Raw genomic sequence first — 15,010 nt, 5'->3', positions numbered from 1 at the left:
ACAAGTAAATATATAAAAGGTTCTACTTCATTACACATATGATCTTTTTTATTCAATCTCATCTGAATTTATATCAATTTTTCCTTTTTTGGCATATATAAATATGTGAAAATAGTTAATAAATTAAGTAAACTTTACACACACACACACGTGTGTATATATATATATATATATATATACATTTCACAATGTTTCCTTATAATAAAGAAAAGAATTACACATTTCTTTTCATATTTCTCTTTATTTTATTTGATTTTTCTATATATATTAAATTTCAATTAAAATATCTAATATTGACTTCAGTAGTGATTGTCCGTGTGATTTCTGTTGCGTGAGCACTGGTACCTTCATGGCGGCATACACCCCTTCCACTTGCGACACGTTTTGCCAGAAGTCAGCGGTCTAGTTAGTATATAGAAGTCTGTGGCTGATAACCAATAACTCGTCTATATATATTACATAATTTGTGCTTCTTTACATTGTGGGGTACGTTCGGGGAGCACGCTATTAGCGCTAACACATTATTCTATCTTTGTCGTTCGTTATTAAATATACAACAAGAATAGAATGACACGTTAGCACTATTTTGCGCTAATAGCGCGCTCCCCGAACGCAGCTCAGGTACTCTATTTGTATAATATGTATCGATTCATTGACTATCTATTCTTCAAGATTGTATGTAACCAATAAAACGTCCATGCAAATGAGTATCCAGTATGGATTTAGGAATACTATAAAGCCAGCGGCACACGGTGCTTGTTTTCGTGCTGGATTGCTTGCTGGATGAAAATATTGCGTTCTGATTGGTGCATTTCCGAAGATGGATGGAAATGCACCAATCAGAACGCAGTATTTTCATCCAGCAAGTAATCCAGCACAAAAACAAGCATCGTGTGCCATTGGCTTTAACAGAGTCTTCTTTCAGTTGGAGGAAGTCTCCTAGTGGCATCTCAACGTAAGTCGTATAATGTATTTTTCACAATTTTTCATATTCATGATAAAATAAATTAAGCAAAATGCGTGATCGTTTCATATAGAAACCTGTTTAAATTTTATTTTTAATAAATTTAATACTTGATACATAGCGATTTTATGCTTATTTTACGAAAGATGCATCGGTGGCACATGGTTCTGTAGTATAGATTGCACACGCTATATATGCATATGAAAATTTAAATATGCATGATACTTGATATAACGTGTGCACACACACACACACACACACACACACACCCACACACACACACAACACCCGCACGCACGCACACACACACACACACACACACACACACACACATCATACGTATCATACATGACAAACGTGTATATATATACACACACACACACACCACACACACACACACATATATATATACACACGTCGGTAACACATATACTTTATATTTGAAATTTTTTCGAATATGCTTATCTGGCAAAAGAAAGTGCCTCGTGTGATTCGCTACTCGATATTCATACACAAATATGCATACAACTAAATGAGTAGTGCGATACATCAATTTCAATTTTAGGATTATATTGATTTTAAGGTTATGTCTAATGTATCTGTTGTATCTCAAGTGCGATTGCTTTTCTATTAATTTACATTTATTTATATCAATATACCTCAAATTGTAATTTATTTCAATGTATAGTATAATTATATGTATAAACATCGCTAGATGAAATATATAATTCAATATAAATATGTAGAAAAATATGTCTTATGTTTCATGTATCCAGAGTAGTATAGTATAGCTTTGTACAGATAAGATTGAAGAGAAAAATTTTGTTTCAGCTTAACTCGTCATTCAACCATAACGTTAAAATGTCGGGAGGTTTAGATGTATTAGCTCTGAAAGAGGATGATGTTACCAAGATGTTGTTAGCTGCTGGCATCCATTTGGGTGCTGAAAATGTAAATTTTCAGATGGAACAATATGTTTATAAAAAGAGAGTCGATGGTAAGTAAACATAGATGGACCGTTATTATTATTCATATTCCTGAGTATATCATACATTCCGCACCAATTTGATTGTCATCTGTAAGATTTTCCACAGGTGCAGGTGTTAGTGTCATCAATCTTTGTCATACATGGGAAAAGCTATCGCTGGCAGCCTGTGCTATCGTCGCCATTGAGCATCCCAGCGAGGTCTTTGTCATCAGCCGCCGGCATTCGGGCCAGAGAGCCGTGTTAAAATTTGCGATTCATACCGGCGCCACACCTATCGCTGGGCGCTTTACGCCTGGTGCATTCACCAATCAGATTCAGGTGTGGCAAATTAGCGTATTTGGCTCTTTGTTACCGAACTCGATCATAAGTCGAGTATTTGAATATTTTTCCTATGCACGAAATAACAGAAAACGCAGCAACATGATTTTCACAGCTTTCGTTTCGCAGGCTGCCTTTCAAGAGCCGCGTCTACTAATCGTCACCGATCCATCCACTGATCATCAGCCCTGATCACCGAAGCCAGCTACGTAAACATCTCGGTCATCGCACTCTGTAACACTGACTGATCCACTGCATTTCGTAGACATTGTTGTTCCCTGCAACACCAAAAGTCTGCACACTGTCGGTTTGATGTGGTGGCTACTTGCTAGGGAGGTCCTGCGTCTGAGAGGTTCCATTCCACGTGAAACCAAATGGGACGTGATAGTGGATCTTTTCTTTTACAGAGATCCTGAAGAGGTTAGCGCCATCGCCATCTCATCATCGCCTTTCTACTTTCTCGATCGGTCTTTTCTCAACTTTTTCTATCGTTCTCGTAATTTTCTCACAATGATGATGAGACAATAGGATCCAGAAACAAATATGTTGGTATTTTTATGGCTTAATCTTTTCTGAAGATGAAGGACTAGAGCTTATATTCGCTGGTACATGCTTGACGCACGATCAGGGAGATGCAAAGTACTACATTTGTCTTCCAGGCGGAGAAGGAAGAACAGGCCGCGAAAGAAATTGCGCTGGCTAAAGAGTTCACGGGTCCGGTAGAAACTACACCCGCTCCGGAACCTGGCTGGATGAACGAAGTCGAGACGACTGCTGCTGTGACCTGTGACCACGGAGAATTGGGCCGACGATGCAGCACCGCCAACAGCCACTGCCGTTACCACTGCCGCCAATACTACGCAGTCTTTCCAGGCTAATGGCGATTGGGCCGCACAGGTGATTTCTTTTTCTCGTCTTCATTTGCTCCTGACGTTTCGTACGCGATGTGCCACACTTTGAAACCTATGTTTCGTCTACGCATCTATGCACGAATTTTCTATTGTTCGAAGTCGATTTTTCTTCAGCAGAAACAAGACGCAACTGATAGTTTCGTTTCTTTCTTCGATTCTTTCGAGCGATTGAAAGTAAATTATTCGAGAATCAATTCTTTTCAGAAGCACAAGCATTCGAACAGGTTTTTATTTCGAGAATCGAGAGAGATATTTAATAGGAAAAGCTAAATACTCGACAAAGAACGAAAATGATTTCCCTCGACGATCGAATGTCCGTGATGATTATTAATTGTAAAGGTATAACACAATCTGTGCGCAGCCTCCTGAAGAGTGGTCAACACCAGTGGCGACTGCTGCTGCTCAGAGCTGGGGAGGTGCGAAAATGGTAAATCTCCTCTCGTGCTTTCTGACATCTTGAGGATAACGACATAGCGCTTTATATAGTATGAACGTGTACAGTTTCCAATAAGATCCTTGAAACGACATTACCAAATTTACCTCATTTTATCGATTTCTCTTATTCAGTCAACCCTGAACGCCTTTGACGCCGTTGACTCGTACTATATCGATAGTAACAGACTTTTGTTGGACACGCAGTGATTAATAAGCTTCTAGCACCATTTAAAGGTGTTGCTCTGAAAGCTCCGTTATCTTTATTAGATCCAAAGTCTATCACAAGTCACCACCAGTTTGTGTTTTCCACCGTCGTGTCGTCGGATGCATATCATGAAATTCATCGTCGAAACGGACAGAATCCGTTCGATGTTACAACTGTTTGGAACTATTAAAACCAGTCCGATCGTTCTATCTGTTAAAGCCATCGCATGTGAAGGAACTGTAACTGTAACCGTAAGGTTGTAAAAAAAATTTACCAGTTACCGTCGATTATTCTCCGTGCGCCAGAGGAACAATCGACTATGATTGGCCAGTTTTCTTACGGTTACTTACAGTTAAAATTCTTCCACGTGCAGTGGCTTTTACTTCGTAGCATATGCGGTTAGGTTAAACTGACCACTCCCTACTTACCACTCCCACTCCACGATGGATCCTACGATTGAGAGTAGTCGGGTAGTAAAAGTCTGTGTAATGTGAAGCTGCGTAATAGTGTAATATCAATGAATAGAACAGCCGATATCGAAGCTGGTGAGCGACGCAGTGTATCACCATACACAGAGAACATCTCATTCGTGGTTGCGAAACTGCGAAGCAACATATCGAGCCACGCAATGGAGCATCACGTGGCGAAAGTGGACCTTCTGGTCCACTTCATCTTTCTACCTGATTTCTGCCGAAATGGTTGCGGACTTGGAAAGGCTTGCGAGGTTCTCTCGGCAGACCCACAGACCCGGGAAGGTTTGTTGAAAAAAATAAAATCGTCTGAAGTATCCACTCTCATTGATAGTATAGCGGAGCGCGTGAAATTTGAAACAAACTTTCCGAACAACCGAATAGTTAGCGTTTAGATCTTGTCAAGTTTCGTCGACAAGTTAAGTTTACTGGACAAAAAAAAACGAATTTATTTCAGTACAGTATCGAGTAATAATTTACTTTCCGCATTTCAAGTACGATATCTTAACACGTTTGTTACTGCGTTTCATTTGGAAAACCTTCGCGAGAAGTATCTTTTTCATACAATTGTACGTAATGTAAAACAGGCATCGTTTACATCGACACAGAAGTAAAAATAATCGTCACGCGTATCTGATGCTGGCAGCGAACGTATTATCGCGTATTATCTGCAATTTAAGAAATAGATCACGTGTAATATTATACGATACGATATATAACGATGTTCAGGCGCCATGCATGCAAGATTTTGGCATTTAAGGAATTTAACGAAACTTGAAGCGACTGATACGGATAGACCAATTTTCAGTCTCGAAGAATCAAAAAAAGGACTCGACAATACGATACGACTCTACACGTGATTTCTTCCCTTTTGCTTGTCACGTCGTTGTCATCTCTTCACAAGTCTCTTTTTGCATTCCATCCTTTCCCGCATCTATACCGGTTCGCTATTTAGAGCACATGGAGCTTCTTCAAGATACATCGCATCACTCGGACGCATCAACGGATTAGCGGTTGGATAGTGGGATGTAAAATTGTATCGACAGACGGTGCTTCTTGTAAAGCTTGGCGTATAAGCAAGGTTCCACAATAAGGCAAAAAACGTTATTATATCGAAGAAATCGGTACTGTATTTCAACGACTTGGAGTCTTTGCACAGAGCAGTATGGTATTTAAATATCACTCACTCAAATAATCACAATAAAATGTTATTAAGTAAAATCACAATTTCTATTATTTGCGGGAAACGCGCGTTAAGGAAATTCAATGAAGTATGTTTATCGAAGCAAAATTTGTTATTGTATAACAAACAGAAGTCTTGTTTCATTTGCAGACTTCTATTTGAGCATTATCATGGATCAACGGAATCTCGCCCACGAGAAAAAATGCAGAGACAAAGGAAAGCACGATCGTCCCTATAGAGGAAAATATTACAACGAGCGTTACCAACAGCTTCGACCACACTACTGTAAAATCGCTAGTCGATCGATTAGTTGTCATAAAATTTCTATAGAAAATCGATAGTCCATTGTACAGGTTTCTGTAGTATAAAATACAAGGTACAAGGAACACGGTAAATTGTTCCTTCAAATTTACTACTACGATGCATTCTACGAATCACTACGAGATTATTAATCATCATATAAAGTGACAACAAATTCTTATTCGCGTATTACGTAAGATAACAAATATAAACGTGCACTGGGAAATACTTGTGCTGGGTGCTGCGGCTGTTGTCTCGTTGCGAAAAGCGTTAATCAAACATAAGTATTATGATTTCAAGATGTGGCCCTATTAACCATCACGCATCTAACATAGTTATCGAAGCACCACGTTTGTCAATAGATATTTTAAGTTGTGTCCAGGTGTCCAAGTAAATATATTCATAGAATATTCATCGTTCGACGTGGTCGGGATGTTTGTCGGATGGGCTGAAATCATGACACTTCTACAAATCGTATGCTTTGTAAATTTGTAAATGTCGTAGATATTTTGCCGCGATGCATTTACCGACGTAGTCTCACGGGTGCATAACATGTTTGTTTGGTAACTTAAGGTAAACTCGGAAATTGCGTGGTCGAGTGATGAACAGATCGTCGCAGCCTTTGCTGTTTGCAACAAGAATATCTGCTTAGAGTACATGCATACGCTATGCTTTATGCGATAATTAGATCTCTCTATTCATTGAACAATCGTATCCGAAAATCTCAACTTGATATTTATTACAAGAGGGCTGTACATATTTAATTTTCATTGCCGAAGGCTTTTACACGACGATAAACAACGCGCCTAGGCAAACTGATCGTTTCGACTCGCGATGTATGACGGACGATTTTGTCCGAAATGATTTACTTTAAATCACCGATATTCTCTTTGTGTGTGTGTGTGTGTGTTTGTGTGGGTGCGTGCGTGCGTGCGTGCGCATGGGACATGTGTGTGCGAGCGTGCGTGCATGAGTGCGTGCGTGCTTGCTTATTTGCTTGCTTGCTCGTATGCGTGCATCAAGTGCTTCAAAATTTGAAATGGTGACAATAAGTAATATTTTTATAATTACGTATAAAAAAATTATAACTTAATATGTATTATAATTACGTATAAAAAAATGTATTGGAACTTTAATGCATATCTTGGCATATCGAGATGGTATAATATATCGACAATTTGTAATAAATAAAGTTGCACACATATATAATTTTCTCCTATACAACTCTTGTTAAAAAAATACGTATATATATATGTACATTGACAATTATTGATCATTCGAGTTGTAATTAGTCCTTTGAAATGTTATAAATTATTGAAATTTAAAAAATCCATGAATTTTATGCAGCACTTTGAAAGGTAGCTCAGTTTAGCACGCGCGCTATTGTTATGTGTATATATAAATATGTAAATAATATATTTATACATGTACACACACACACACACACACACACACACACACACACACACACACACACACACACACACACATGAAACAAAGAGACACACACACAGCCACGCGCATATATACGTGGTACGATCCTAGACCTTGACGATGAGTCTTGTGGACTTGTTATCCTCTCCCCCTCTCCTGCCGTTAGAATAAGTATATAAGTAACCTATTTTGAGAGCAGACTCTAATTACGATGGATGGAATGTTTTCCAAACGCAGGTTGAGAAATGTGCTAGTGACATCAAAAATCGAAACAACTTAGGTTTCATTTAAATGAGAGGTAAAATATATTCCATAGTATTATTATTCACTATTTCTACACATTCTGTACAGTAATTCAATTTAAGTTTTATACCTCGATACACTTTATACAAAAAGGCTACTTATAATCTAACATTAAGACATACCATAGCATGAGCGCCCTCCACCTTAGCAGACGGCGGATGGGTCGCACGCATGTTTGTACTGGTATTACAGAATCAGTCGCCAACTAGTGCAATTACTTCCCTTCTCTCCTATCCACCCCTCGATATCACATACAGCACACCGAATAACTGCAAATGTTCCTTTTACCTTTCATTTTTTTTCACTTGTCTTGTTTTTACGAGCGTGCGCGCGTATGTATATACATATACATACACACACACACACACACATACACACACACACATACATGCGTGTGTGTGTGTGTGTATAGTAATCATTTACAATAAATCAGTATTTAACTTATGTCGGACTGATCTACCTCTTTGTCTCGCTGTTAGTCTGTTTTTCTTCGTTCTCTTTTGCTGTAATCTATCTTGCAGTTTACTCTCGGGGAAAAGATCAATTATAAGAGATTTTATATCGTCGCGGTGTCAAAATGTAATGAAATGCCTTCATTGCCTTGTATGCACGAGTGTTTTTGTTCCTCGATTTAATTTTTCTTTCTTACATATCCCATTACCGACGAACAGAAACATATTCTCCGCGAAATTTCTCCCTCGGGTACACAATATCGGTACAGGAACGACGTATCTCGGAGATAAAATGAGCGACGGAACTGTTAATTCAGGTCTCTGTCTTCTAAGTACTTATACTCAAAAGTGAAGCCTTCTTTCTTTCTCTGTCCCCATTTTTCATAATCAAAATAGATGTACGTCCCCTGAAAAGCGGGAGATTTCTACGGTACATTATCGTGCCAAGATATGCGAGAATGCAATGTTGAATGCAATCGCGTAAATACCTCAAGTTATTTACGCGGAGTGTTTAGAGTGAACGAGAAACTGATTCGTTTCTTTTTCTGTTTCCAAAGTAGAGGAGAGACAAAACTCACTGACCTGCTCGTATTCTTCGTTGATAACTTTCGGCTCCTCGTGCCTCTGGAACCACATCATGTACTTGGTATGAAACCTCCAACTCTGTTTCTTCAGAGCTTTCGCTGCCAAATATTGCCCCTTGGAGCCTTCCATGTAATAAAATATGAAGAATAAGGTTTCCGTGGAAAGACGCTGGAAGAATTCCACGGTATCCGAATGGGGAAGCTGAACCTGGTAGAGTCAATAAGTCTGTGTTTCAGCGTCTCTCCCGAGGTTACGTACGACGCAACGGCGAGAAAAGAAAAATATGAGGGAGATACGAAGAAGTACCGACAGCGAACGAAAAGATGTCAGGTTAAAATAAAATGTGGTAAAACGTGCGTGGCGTACCTGCTGGTAATAAGGTGGTGTCGTGCACGTATTTCTCGGCAAATACGAACGTAATCTTTCAGAGTCGGATGGATGCGGCATATGATAATAGGCGGCTTCCATCATCTGAAACTGCAACTGGTGTTCCTTTTGCAAAGGTACAGGTCCGAGGGGTGCAACCCCGAGCAAAGGAGGAATGTGTGCTTCCGACGTTGCATTGTTATTGTTATTACTGTTCGTCTTGGCACTATCGAAGATGTTTCGACTCGACTCGGATGGAGGTATCTCAAGACCTGCTCGGACAATGACTTGTTGGGCGATGGATTTTAGAGAGGACATGCTGTCGGGTAGCTTAGGGATGAGACCATTGGCAGTGGACGGTGCTGGCGAGCAGGAATTCACAGGTAGCGGTGAGGATCTACTGCTAACGGACGACTGCGGCGACGAGGATGGTGGTACCGGCGTAACGATCTCCGTTTCGCTATTATGATTCTGACTCTGCTGGCTATGCAGTACATGCGTCGTCTGTGTCGGCGGCGGTGGCGGTGGCGGATTATTACTGTGCTGCTGCGCGACCGTCAGTGGCACATTGGTCGTAACGTTGGATGTAGATGACGACGACGACGACGACAAAATGCCATTTTCGCTGTTGTGACCTATGTACACAGAAAGAGGTTTGTTTACAGCACGGTATATCGAGAGGGTGCGTGACCACGAGCACGAATCGATCATCCACGGTAATGTTCGACAAGCCATTGATCAGCCGTGTAAAATTATTTGCGCGCGCGCGCGCGAGAGAGAGAGAGAGAGAGAGAGAGAGAGAGAGAGAGAGAGAGAGAGAGAGAGAGAGAGAGAGGAGAGAGAGAGAGAGGAGAGAGAGAGAAAAGTCTTACTGGATGTTTTATTAGAGGTAGAATGAATGGCTTGCGAATTACTGTGCGAGGCAGCTACGGTGGCGAAATTGCCGACGTTTGTAGTGGCGATGTGATTGCTCGTAGAACTAGGCGAGCTATGGCTAGGTGTCATGGGAATGGTTTTACTCGGAGTGCTGCTCGATAACATATTCGATTTGATGGTGGCAGTGCTTCCCGTTGTTGGAATGCTCGCTTGCGTATTCAGTAACGGCCTGACTGCTGTTGGTTTTACAGGCTGAAAATCACGAAACATCGCTGAAACCAATATCTTTGCACACACGTCGTGTTCGTGTCGGGAAAATGAAGATAAACGGCTGGGTCGATCGCAAGCAAGACCGCCGGCCTTACTCGGACGAATAACCGCTAATCAGGCACACATACCTTTGTTTTCTTATCATTCTCCGTAGAACTGTCGCTCGAGTGATTATGCAAAGTAGAACTCAGTGGTGGCGATGGTATGGCGGACGGCGATGTGCAGGAATTAGTCGAAGTCGGTGTGCCGCCGGTTTCGTTGCTATTGTTACTGTCTGTTGTTGCTGACGAAGGGATACCAACTCCGGATAACTCAACTTCGTCAAGGCCGATAATATCGTCGTATATATATTCGTTTTCCTCAAAGTCAGGATCTTGAGAAGATTCAATATAATATTCAACGTCCTCTTTTATCCTCTTAATCTGTCGGTAATTTCACAAAAAATTATAGAAAATGGTTGGAACGGAGAAACAAATTGAACTGTGTGCTGTTATGCATGTTATATACTCAAAACGCTTATTCGAAAGCACTTACCGTGTTGACCTCGACGGACATATTGTCGAGCATACGTAACAATGTTTCCAATTTACGGATATGATAGCGGTGTTTATCGAGTTTCGTCTTCAACTCGTCCATCCTATCTTGTTTATCTTTGTCTAACCTTTTTTTCTTCCCTGCCAATAACGACTCTATCTCTGATTCAAACGTGTCCAGCTGTACGAAGAACAACGACAGAAGCGTTAAAGTTACAAGAGCACGAGTGTTGGCATATGGCGTGGCATTGGCGTACGGTAAAGTCACGGAACAGAGTGCGGTCAATCGTGCTTCGAAGAATGCGCGTTAGTCCATAACACACGACGAATCACGTCGTCACATCTCGTCTCGTTATCGCAAGCGACACGAAGTCGCCCGAAAAGACAAATAACAATAGGTACCTGTATATTGAGAGCATCTATAGAATTGGCCAGCCAATTACTGACTTCTTCTCTTTCCTTCTGTGCCGGATCGAGCTTTTGTGCCGCACCCAAGCCTTCCTTGGAATAAGCCTTTGTTTTTGTTTCTCTTTCCACAACTTTAAATCTTTCCATTTGCTGCGAAACAAAGGGACATTCACTATGCAAGAATTTTTACTCTATAATACCACAGCATGCACAACACATACGGTACAACTCGCAAGCATACTCACAGTTTCGATTAACTTCCTGTACTCGAGAAGCGTGCTCTTATCCTTGATCTCACCCGACGCGATCCAGCTCTTGATCTGATCGCGTAACCTTTGAAGTTTCTTGATTTCCTTTTTAAGGTCTGCCTCGTACTTTTCCTTCTGATTGCTGTTGGTGGCATTATGAACTTTCTGCCAAATATCTTCAAAGGTTTCCACACCCTCCGTTACTTTTTTAAGGCACCGATCTATTTCACCTGAAACATTGGCAAAGCATTCGCAAGTTGTCGAATCAAAGTATCCTCAATTCATCTTTAGCGCAAGGAGATCTTTAGAGCGAGGAATCGCTGTGGAAGAAACATACTGCTTCGTCAAATATTGGTAAATGCTGCAAGGACAAGGGATACCGCGCTAGTTGAAGAAGAAACTCCAATGACTGAGTCTGAAAGTACCGAAAGCTGAAAATCTGTACCCTGCTTCGCACAATATCAATTCTTATTTACCGCAATAGATATCTAAGAGAGAGAGAGAGAGTGAGAGAGAGAGAGAGAGAGAGAGAGAGAGAGAGAGAGAGAGAGAGAGAGAGAGAGAGAGAAAGAGAGAGATACATTAGTACGGTTTACGGGCTACTCGAATCGGACGTGGTACGCTCATCAGGACTCGAGGCTCAACGCGAATCTTAAAGGTTATAACGATATGTGTGTGTGTGTGTAAGGATTCGTGCTGCGTTCTAAGACACGAAAAGGTACGGAAACGGTGACGATCGCGGATGTAGGAGAGAAGCAAGAAAAGATGCAGGCAAAAGAGGATAAATGTTGGCGTGTTACAAAAGTCACTGATCGCTCGACGATAGACCGTGCGGCGGTAAACCGACGTTGGAGCGATTTCGCGGGTTGGAGCACAAATCGTGCGAATGTAAGGAAAAGCAGCAACGAAGGTAGAGGCAGACAGGAAATGTAACTGGAACAGTAGAGTCGCAACGCGATGCGGTTCGAGAAATCAGTGAATGTAAACACGCTGTAAAGACTCTCTTCTTACCTTGCAACTTTCTCGTCGCAGCCATGGCTATGTGAACACGTGATAAAATGGTTCATGCATAGTCCAGACGTGTTAGAAAAGATGCGGAGAAATCAATTGGAACAAATAGTCAGAGGACTATTATTCCCGTATAATATGGGAGGCTCGGCCACAAGATGGCTTCCGTTTTAAAATGACAACGTCCGACTGTCCGTGAATGAGTCGATCCTTGCTGATCTTTCGTTCGGTGTTGTCGCGACACACGTTGAGCGGAACGCTACAGTCGAACATAAATCGTTGAACAAGACTGATTTTGACGTTCGCAATGGATTCACGAAGAGCGAATAGCATCAACAAGCAATATATATGAGATACAAGAGGCGAGACAGTTAATACGCATCGACACATTCGCGCACATTCTACCCTAGAGAGTACACGTACAAAGTATATGCGTGCACCACTGAACATAAAGGCCGGTATTCACAGTTCCAACTCAAGACGGTCGTCAGTGTTCTTCGACAGATGTCAGGCGGCTCGTTGGAACGTGGATTTAAGTTGCGTTCCGTTTCACGCATAATGCGCGCATTTTCTATAATATAAGTGACATGAACTATATAGATAATTGCGCGCATATGCGTGAACGGAAAACGCGGCTTTAGTAAAATGACGGCAGACAATTTGCTGGTATGGGCAGGTTCCTTTCGCACCGATGAGGTAATATAAAGACTGCCAGCCTGGAGTAAATTTTCGTATTGGCCAAGGGGGCCAAGGGGGCCCCAAGGGGCCCGGAGATAATTGAAAAGCGATGATAATACCTAAAGCCCTAGGCTGCGTTCCGTTTCACGCATCGAGCGCATCGATCGTAACCAATGCGTTGCGTGCATTGATATCGTTCCGTTTTCGTTAATGCGTCTATGCACTTTTGGAAACGGAACGACTTTTGATGCGTTTGATGTGAAAGGAAAAATGGATGCTACTATGGTCACAATGGACATCGAAACATTGACAACAATAGCCTTATTTTCATTAGTGAATGATGATGTTACGTCCTGGACAAGCATAGAACATGCAATGTCTAGATTTGTTTGGTTTACTTCGGATCAGCGCTGTTCTTGTCCAAATCCTTATTATTTGAATCTGTTTCCTTTGGAGGTGGGTTACTGTTAGGTTTAAAAATAATAGTATTCTCGCTAGTGTTGAATTTAACTTCAAATATATTTCCCTTTATTTCAGATTTTATTCTCTCTCGGGACCGAAGATTTAGATGGATCTGTTTTGAAAACAGCCAGGTCGAGCGTGCCTGGATTATAATAACTTTTCAACAGACGTCTAAATTGAATCCGCCGTCCGGCTCTTCTTGTTCTTTTCAGCATGAGAGATTTTTAGGTAATATTTATTTTAACAATATCTATAATAGAGTAGATGGAAGGGACGTGGTTAAGTTTGAAGAATAAAAAGGCGAATGGTGCTCGTGTTTCAAGCACAACACTCTTAAAGTAAGGAAGAGAAGAACTGTGCTCGTGGTTCAAGCACTGAGTTCTGGGAAAAAGGGAGGAATGGTGCTCGTGGTTCAAGCACAACACTCTTAAGGTAAAAAAAAGAAGAACGATGCTCGTGGTTCAAGCACGGCGTTCTGGAAAAAGAATGAAGATGATAAGAGGGAAGAGAGGTAAAGAAATCTGTACACACACATATATATATATATATATTATGAAATTACTCTATATTGTTAAGTTTAAAAATTCATACACTAAATTTAATGTAGTTAATAGCTGGCTCAATACTTATTCAAGTAAAAGAAATGTTTCTCTATAATATCATTATGAGGAAAAGAGGCTCGTTCGACCTTTAATGATTTGGATTTTACGTCTTAACAAACGTCTTAGCATTTGCAGACGGAGTCCCAAGAACAATAATCTTTAATACCGACCTTTTAATTCCAGGCTCAAGACCCCTTAGCAATCGGCTAACAAGAGGCTCAGCGAAAGATTGTCTGTTGGCTAATTGGAGGCTAATAAGAGACTGCTTAGAGATTGACGAGAGACTGCCTAGCGCGCGAAGGGCCGAGCCCTTTTTATACCCAAGCCCGACACTATGGATATCAATTGAGCGTCTTTTCCTAATTCACCCTTCATTATTTATCGGTTAAAAAATATAAAAATGTTATTATCTAGTAATTAAAATTATACTTAATCATATGTAGCGTTTGGTAATTCAGTTGTCTCGTTGTTGGCTGATTTATTAATAAAATTATGTTTTACTAAGAAATGCAAATGTTGTTATTGATTTCCTTTGGTATAATATAAGAATTTGGAAACTTAAAAGAATTATTTCATTCGGGCGTAGTAATCATTAAAGTTAAATAATACGAATAGATCCTCTTCTACAATTCTAAAGCGCATATACATCAGGATAGGCGGTTTGACAATAATATTTGAGGAATTATTTGCGAAATATGATGGCAATTATTTAATATCATTTAAAAATAAGAAAAATAGAAGAAAGAAAGGAAATTATTTTCCTCTTCGAGTCTTTGTTTCAGGTCTTTGTTTAGTTCGCAGTACGTAGGACAGCTATCACTCGATGATATCTATAACATAAACACATTCCAATATGTGCGCGGCTGTGCCCGAACGAAATCGTTCTTAGTCCCCGAGACAAATGAATTTATAAGCTAGCTCTAAATTTATTTCTTAAATTTTCTTATTCTCTCTTTTCCTATTTTATATATTTACTATGTCGATGTCTGCTTCAGTCCTATGTTAATGTTA

At 40.5% G+C, this 15,010-nt stretch overlaps 3 protein-coding genes and 1 pseudogene across 7 annotated transcripts; 3 read left to right on the top strand and 1 right to left on the bottom strand.

Annotated features, from left to right (window-relative positions):
- The first annotated feature begins 273 nt into the window (after positions 1 to 273).
- Positions 274 to 3,708, top strand: LOC105182965 (40S ribosomal protein SA-like; annotated as a pseudogene).
- A 184-nt stretch (positions 3,709 to 3,892) lies between these two features.
- On the top strand, positions 3,893 to 6,993 carry LOC109503815 (uncharacterized). The gene is made up of 2 exons (XM_019841327.2): positions 3,893 to 4,576; positions 5,625 to 6,993. The coding sequence occupies exons 1-2, from the start codon at positions 4,339 to 4,341 to the stop codon at positions 5,813 to 5,815; spliced, it is 429 nt and encodes a 142-aa protein (XP_019696886.1). The 5' UTR covers positions 3,893 to 4,338; the 3' UTR covers positions 5,816 to 6,993.
- Positions 6,994 to 7,512: 519 nt separating this feature from the next.
- On the bottom strand, positions 7,513 to 12,642 carry Not3 (CCR4-associated factor Not3). Of its 3 annotated transcripts, XR_003112761.1 has the most exons (10): positions 12,261 to 12,285; positions 11,247 to 11,479; positions 10,996 to 11,151; positions 10,595 to 10,774; positions 10,189 to 10,482; positions 9,787 to 10,042; positions 8,915 to 9,549; positions 8,546 to 8,755; positions 7,972 to 8,370; positions 7,513 to 7,780 (listed from the first exon to the last, which is right to left on the bottom strand). XR_003112761.1 is itself a non-coding variant. In XM_011140801.3 (9 exons), the coding sequence occupies exons 1-9, from the start codon at positions 12,283 to 12,285 to the stop codon at positions 8,272 to 8,274; spliced, it is 2,088 nt and encodes a 695-aa protein (XP_011139103.1). In that variant the 5' UTR covers positions 12,286 to 12,642; the 3' UTR covers positions 7,513 to 8,271. The 3 variants fall into 3 exon arrangements, 2 of the variants coding, with proteins under 2 accessions (XP_011139103.1, XP_011139104.1); XM_011140801.3 differs by having other exon boundaries at positions 7,513 to 8,370; positions 12,261 to 12,642; XM_011140802.3 differs by having other exon boundaries at positions 7,513 to 8,370; positions 9,829 to 10,042; positions 12,261 to 12,642.
- Positions 12,643 to 12,754: 112 nt separating this feature from the next.
- Positions 12,755 to 14,498, top strand: LOC105182967 (uncharacterized). 3 transcript variants are annotated; one of them, XR_003112769.1, is made up of 4 exons: positions 12,755 to 13,391; positions 13,473 to 13,625; positions 13,737 to 13,908; positions 14,183 to 14,498. XR_003112769.1 is itself a non-coding variant. In XM_019841328.2 (2 exons), the coding sequence occupies exons 1-2, from the start codon at positions 13,146 to 13,148 to the stop codon at positions 13,548 to 13,550; spliced, it is 324 nt and encodes a 107-aa protein (XP_019696887.1). In that variant the 5' UTR covers positions 12,996 to 13,145; the 3' UTR covers positions 13,551 to 13,828. The 3 variants fall into 3 exon arrangements, 1 of the variants encoding a protein (XP_019696887.1); XR_003112768.1 differs by having other exon boundaries at positions 12,995 to 13,391; positions 13,721 to 13,908; positions 14,183 to 14,497; XM_019841328.2 differs by lacking the exon at positions 14,183 to 14,498 and having other exon boundaries at positions 12,996 to 13,391; positions 13,473 to 13,828.
- The last annotated feature ends 512 nt before the right edge of the window (positions 14,499 to 15,010 follow it).

The sequence above is a fragment of the Harpegnathos saltator genome, unplaced genomic scaffold (genome assembly GCF_003227715.2).
Source record: "Harpegnathos saltator strain DR-91 unplaced genomic scaffold, Hsal_v8.6 scaffold100, whole genome shotgun sequence".
In the NCBI taxonomy this organism is placed as follows: domain Eukaryota; kingdom Metazoa; phylum Arthropoda; class Insecta; order Hymenoptera; family Formicidae; genus Harpegnathos; species Harpegnathos saltator.
The sequence above is the reverse complement of the archived record's forward strand: the minus strand, read 5'-3'. Positions and strand labels throughout refer to the sequence as shown.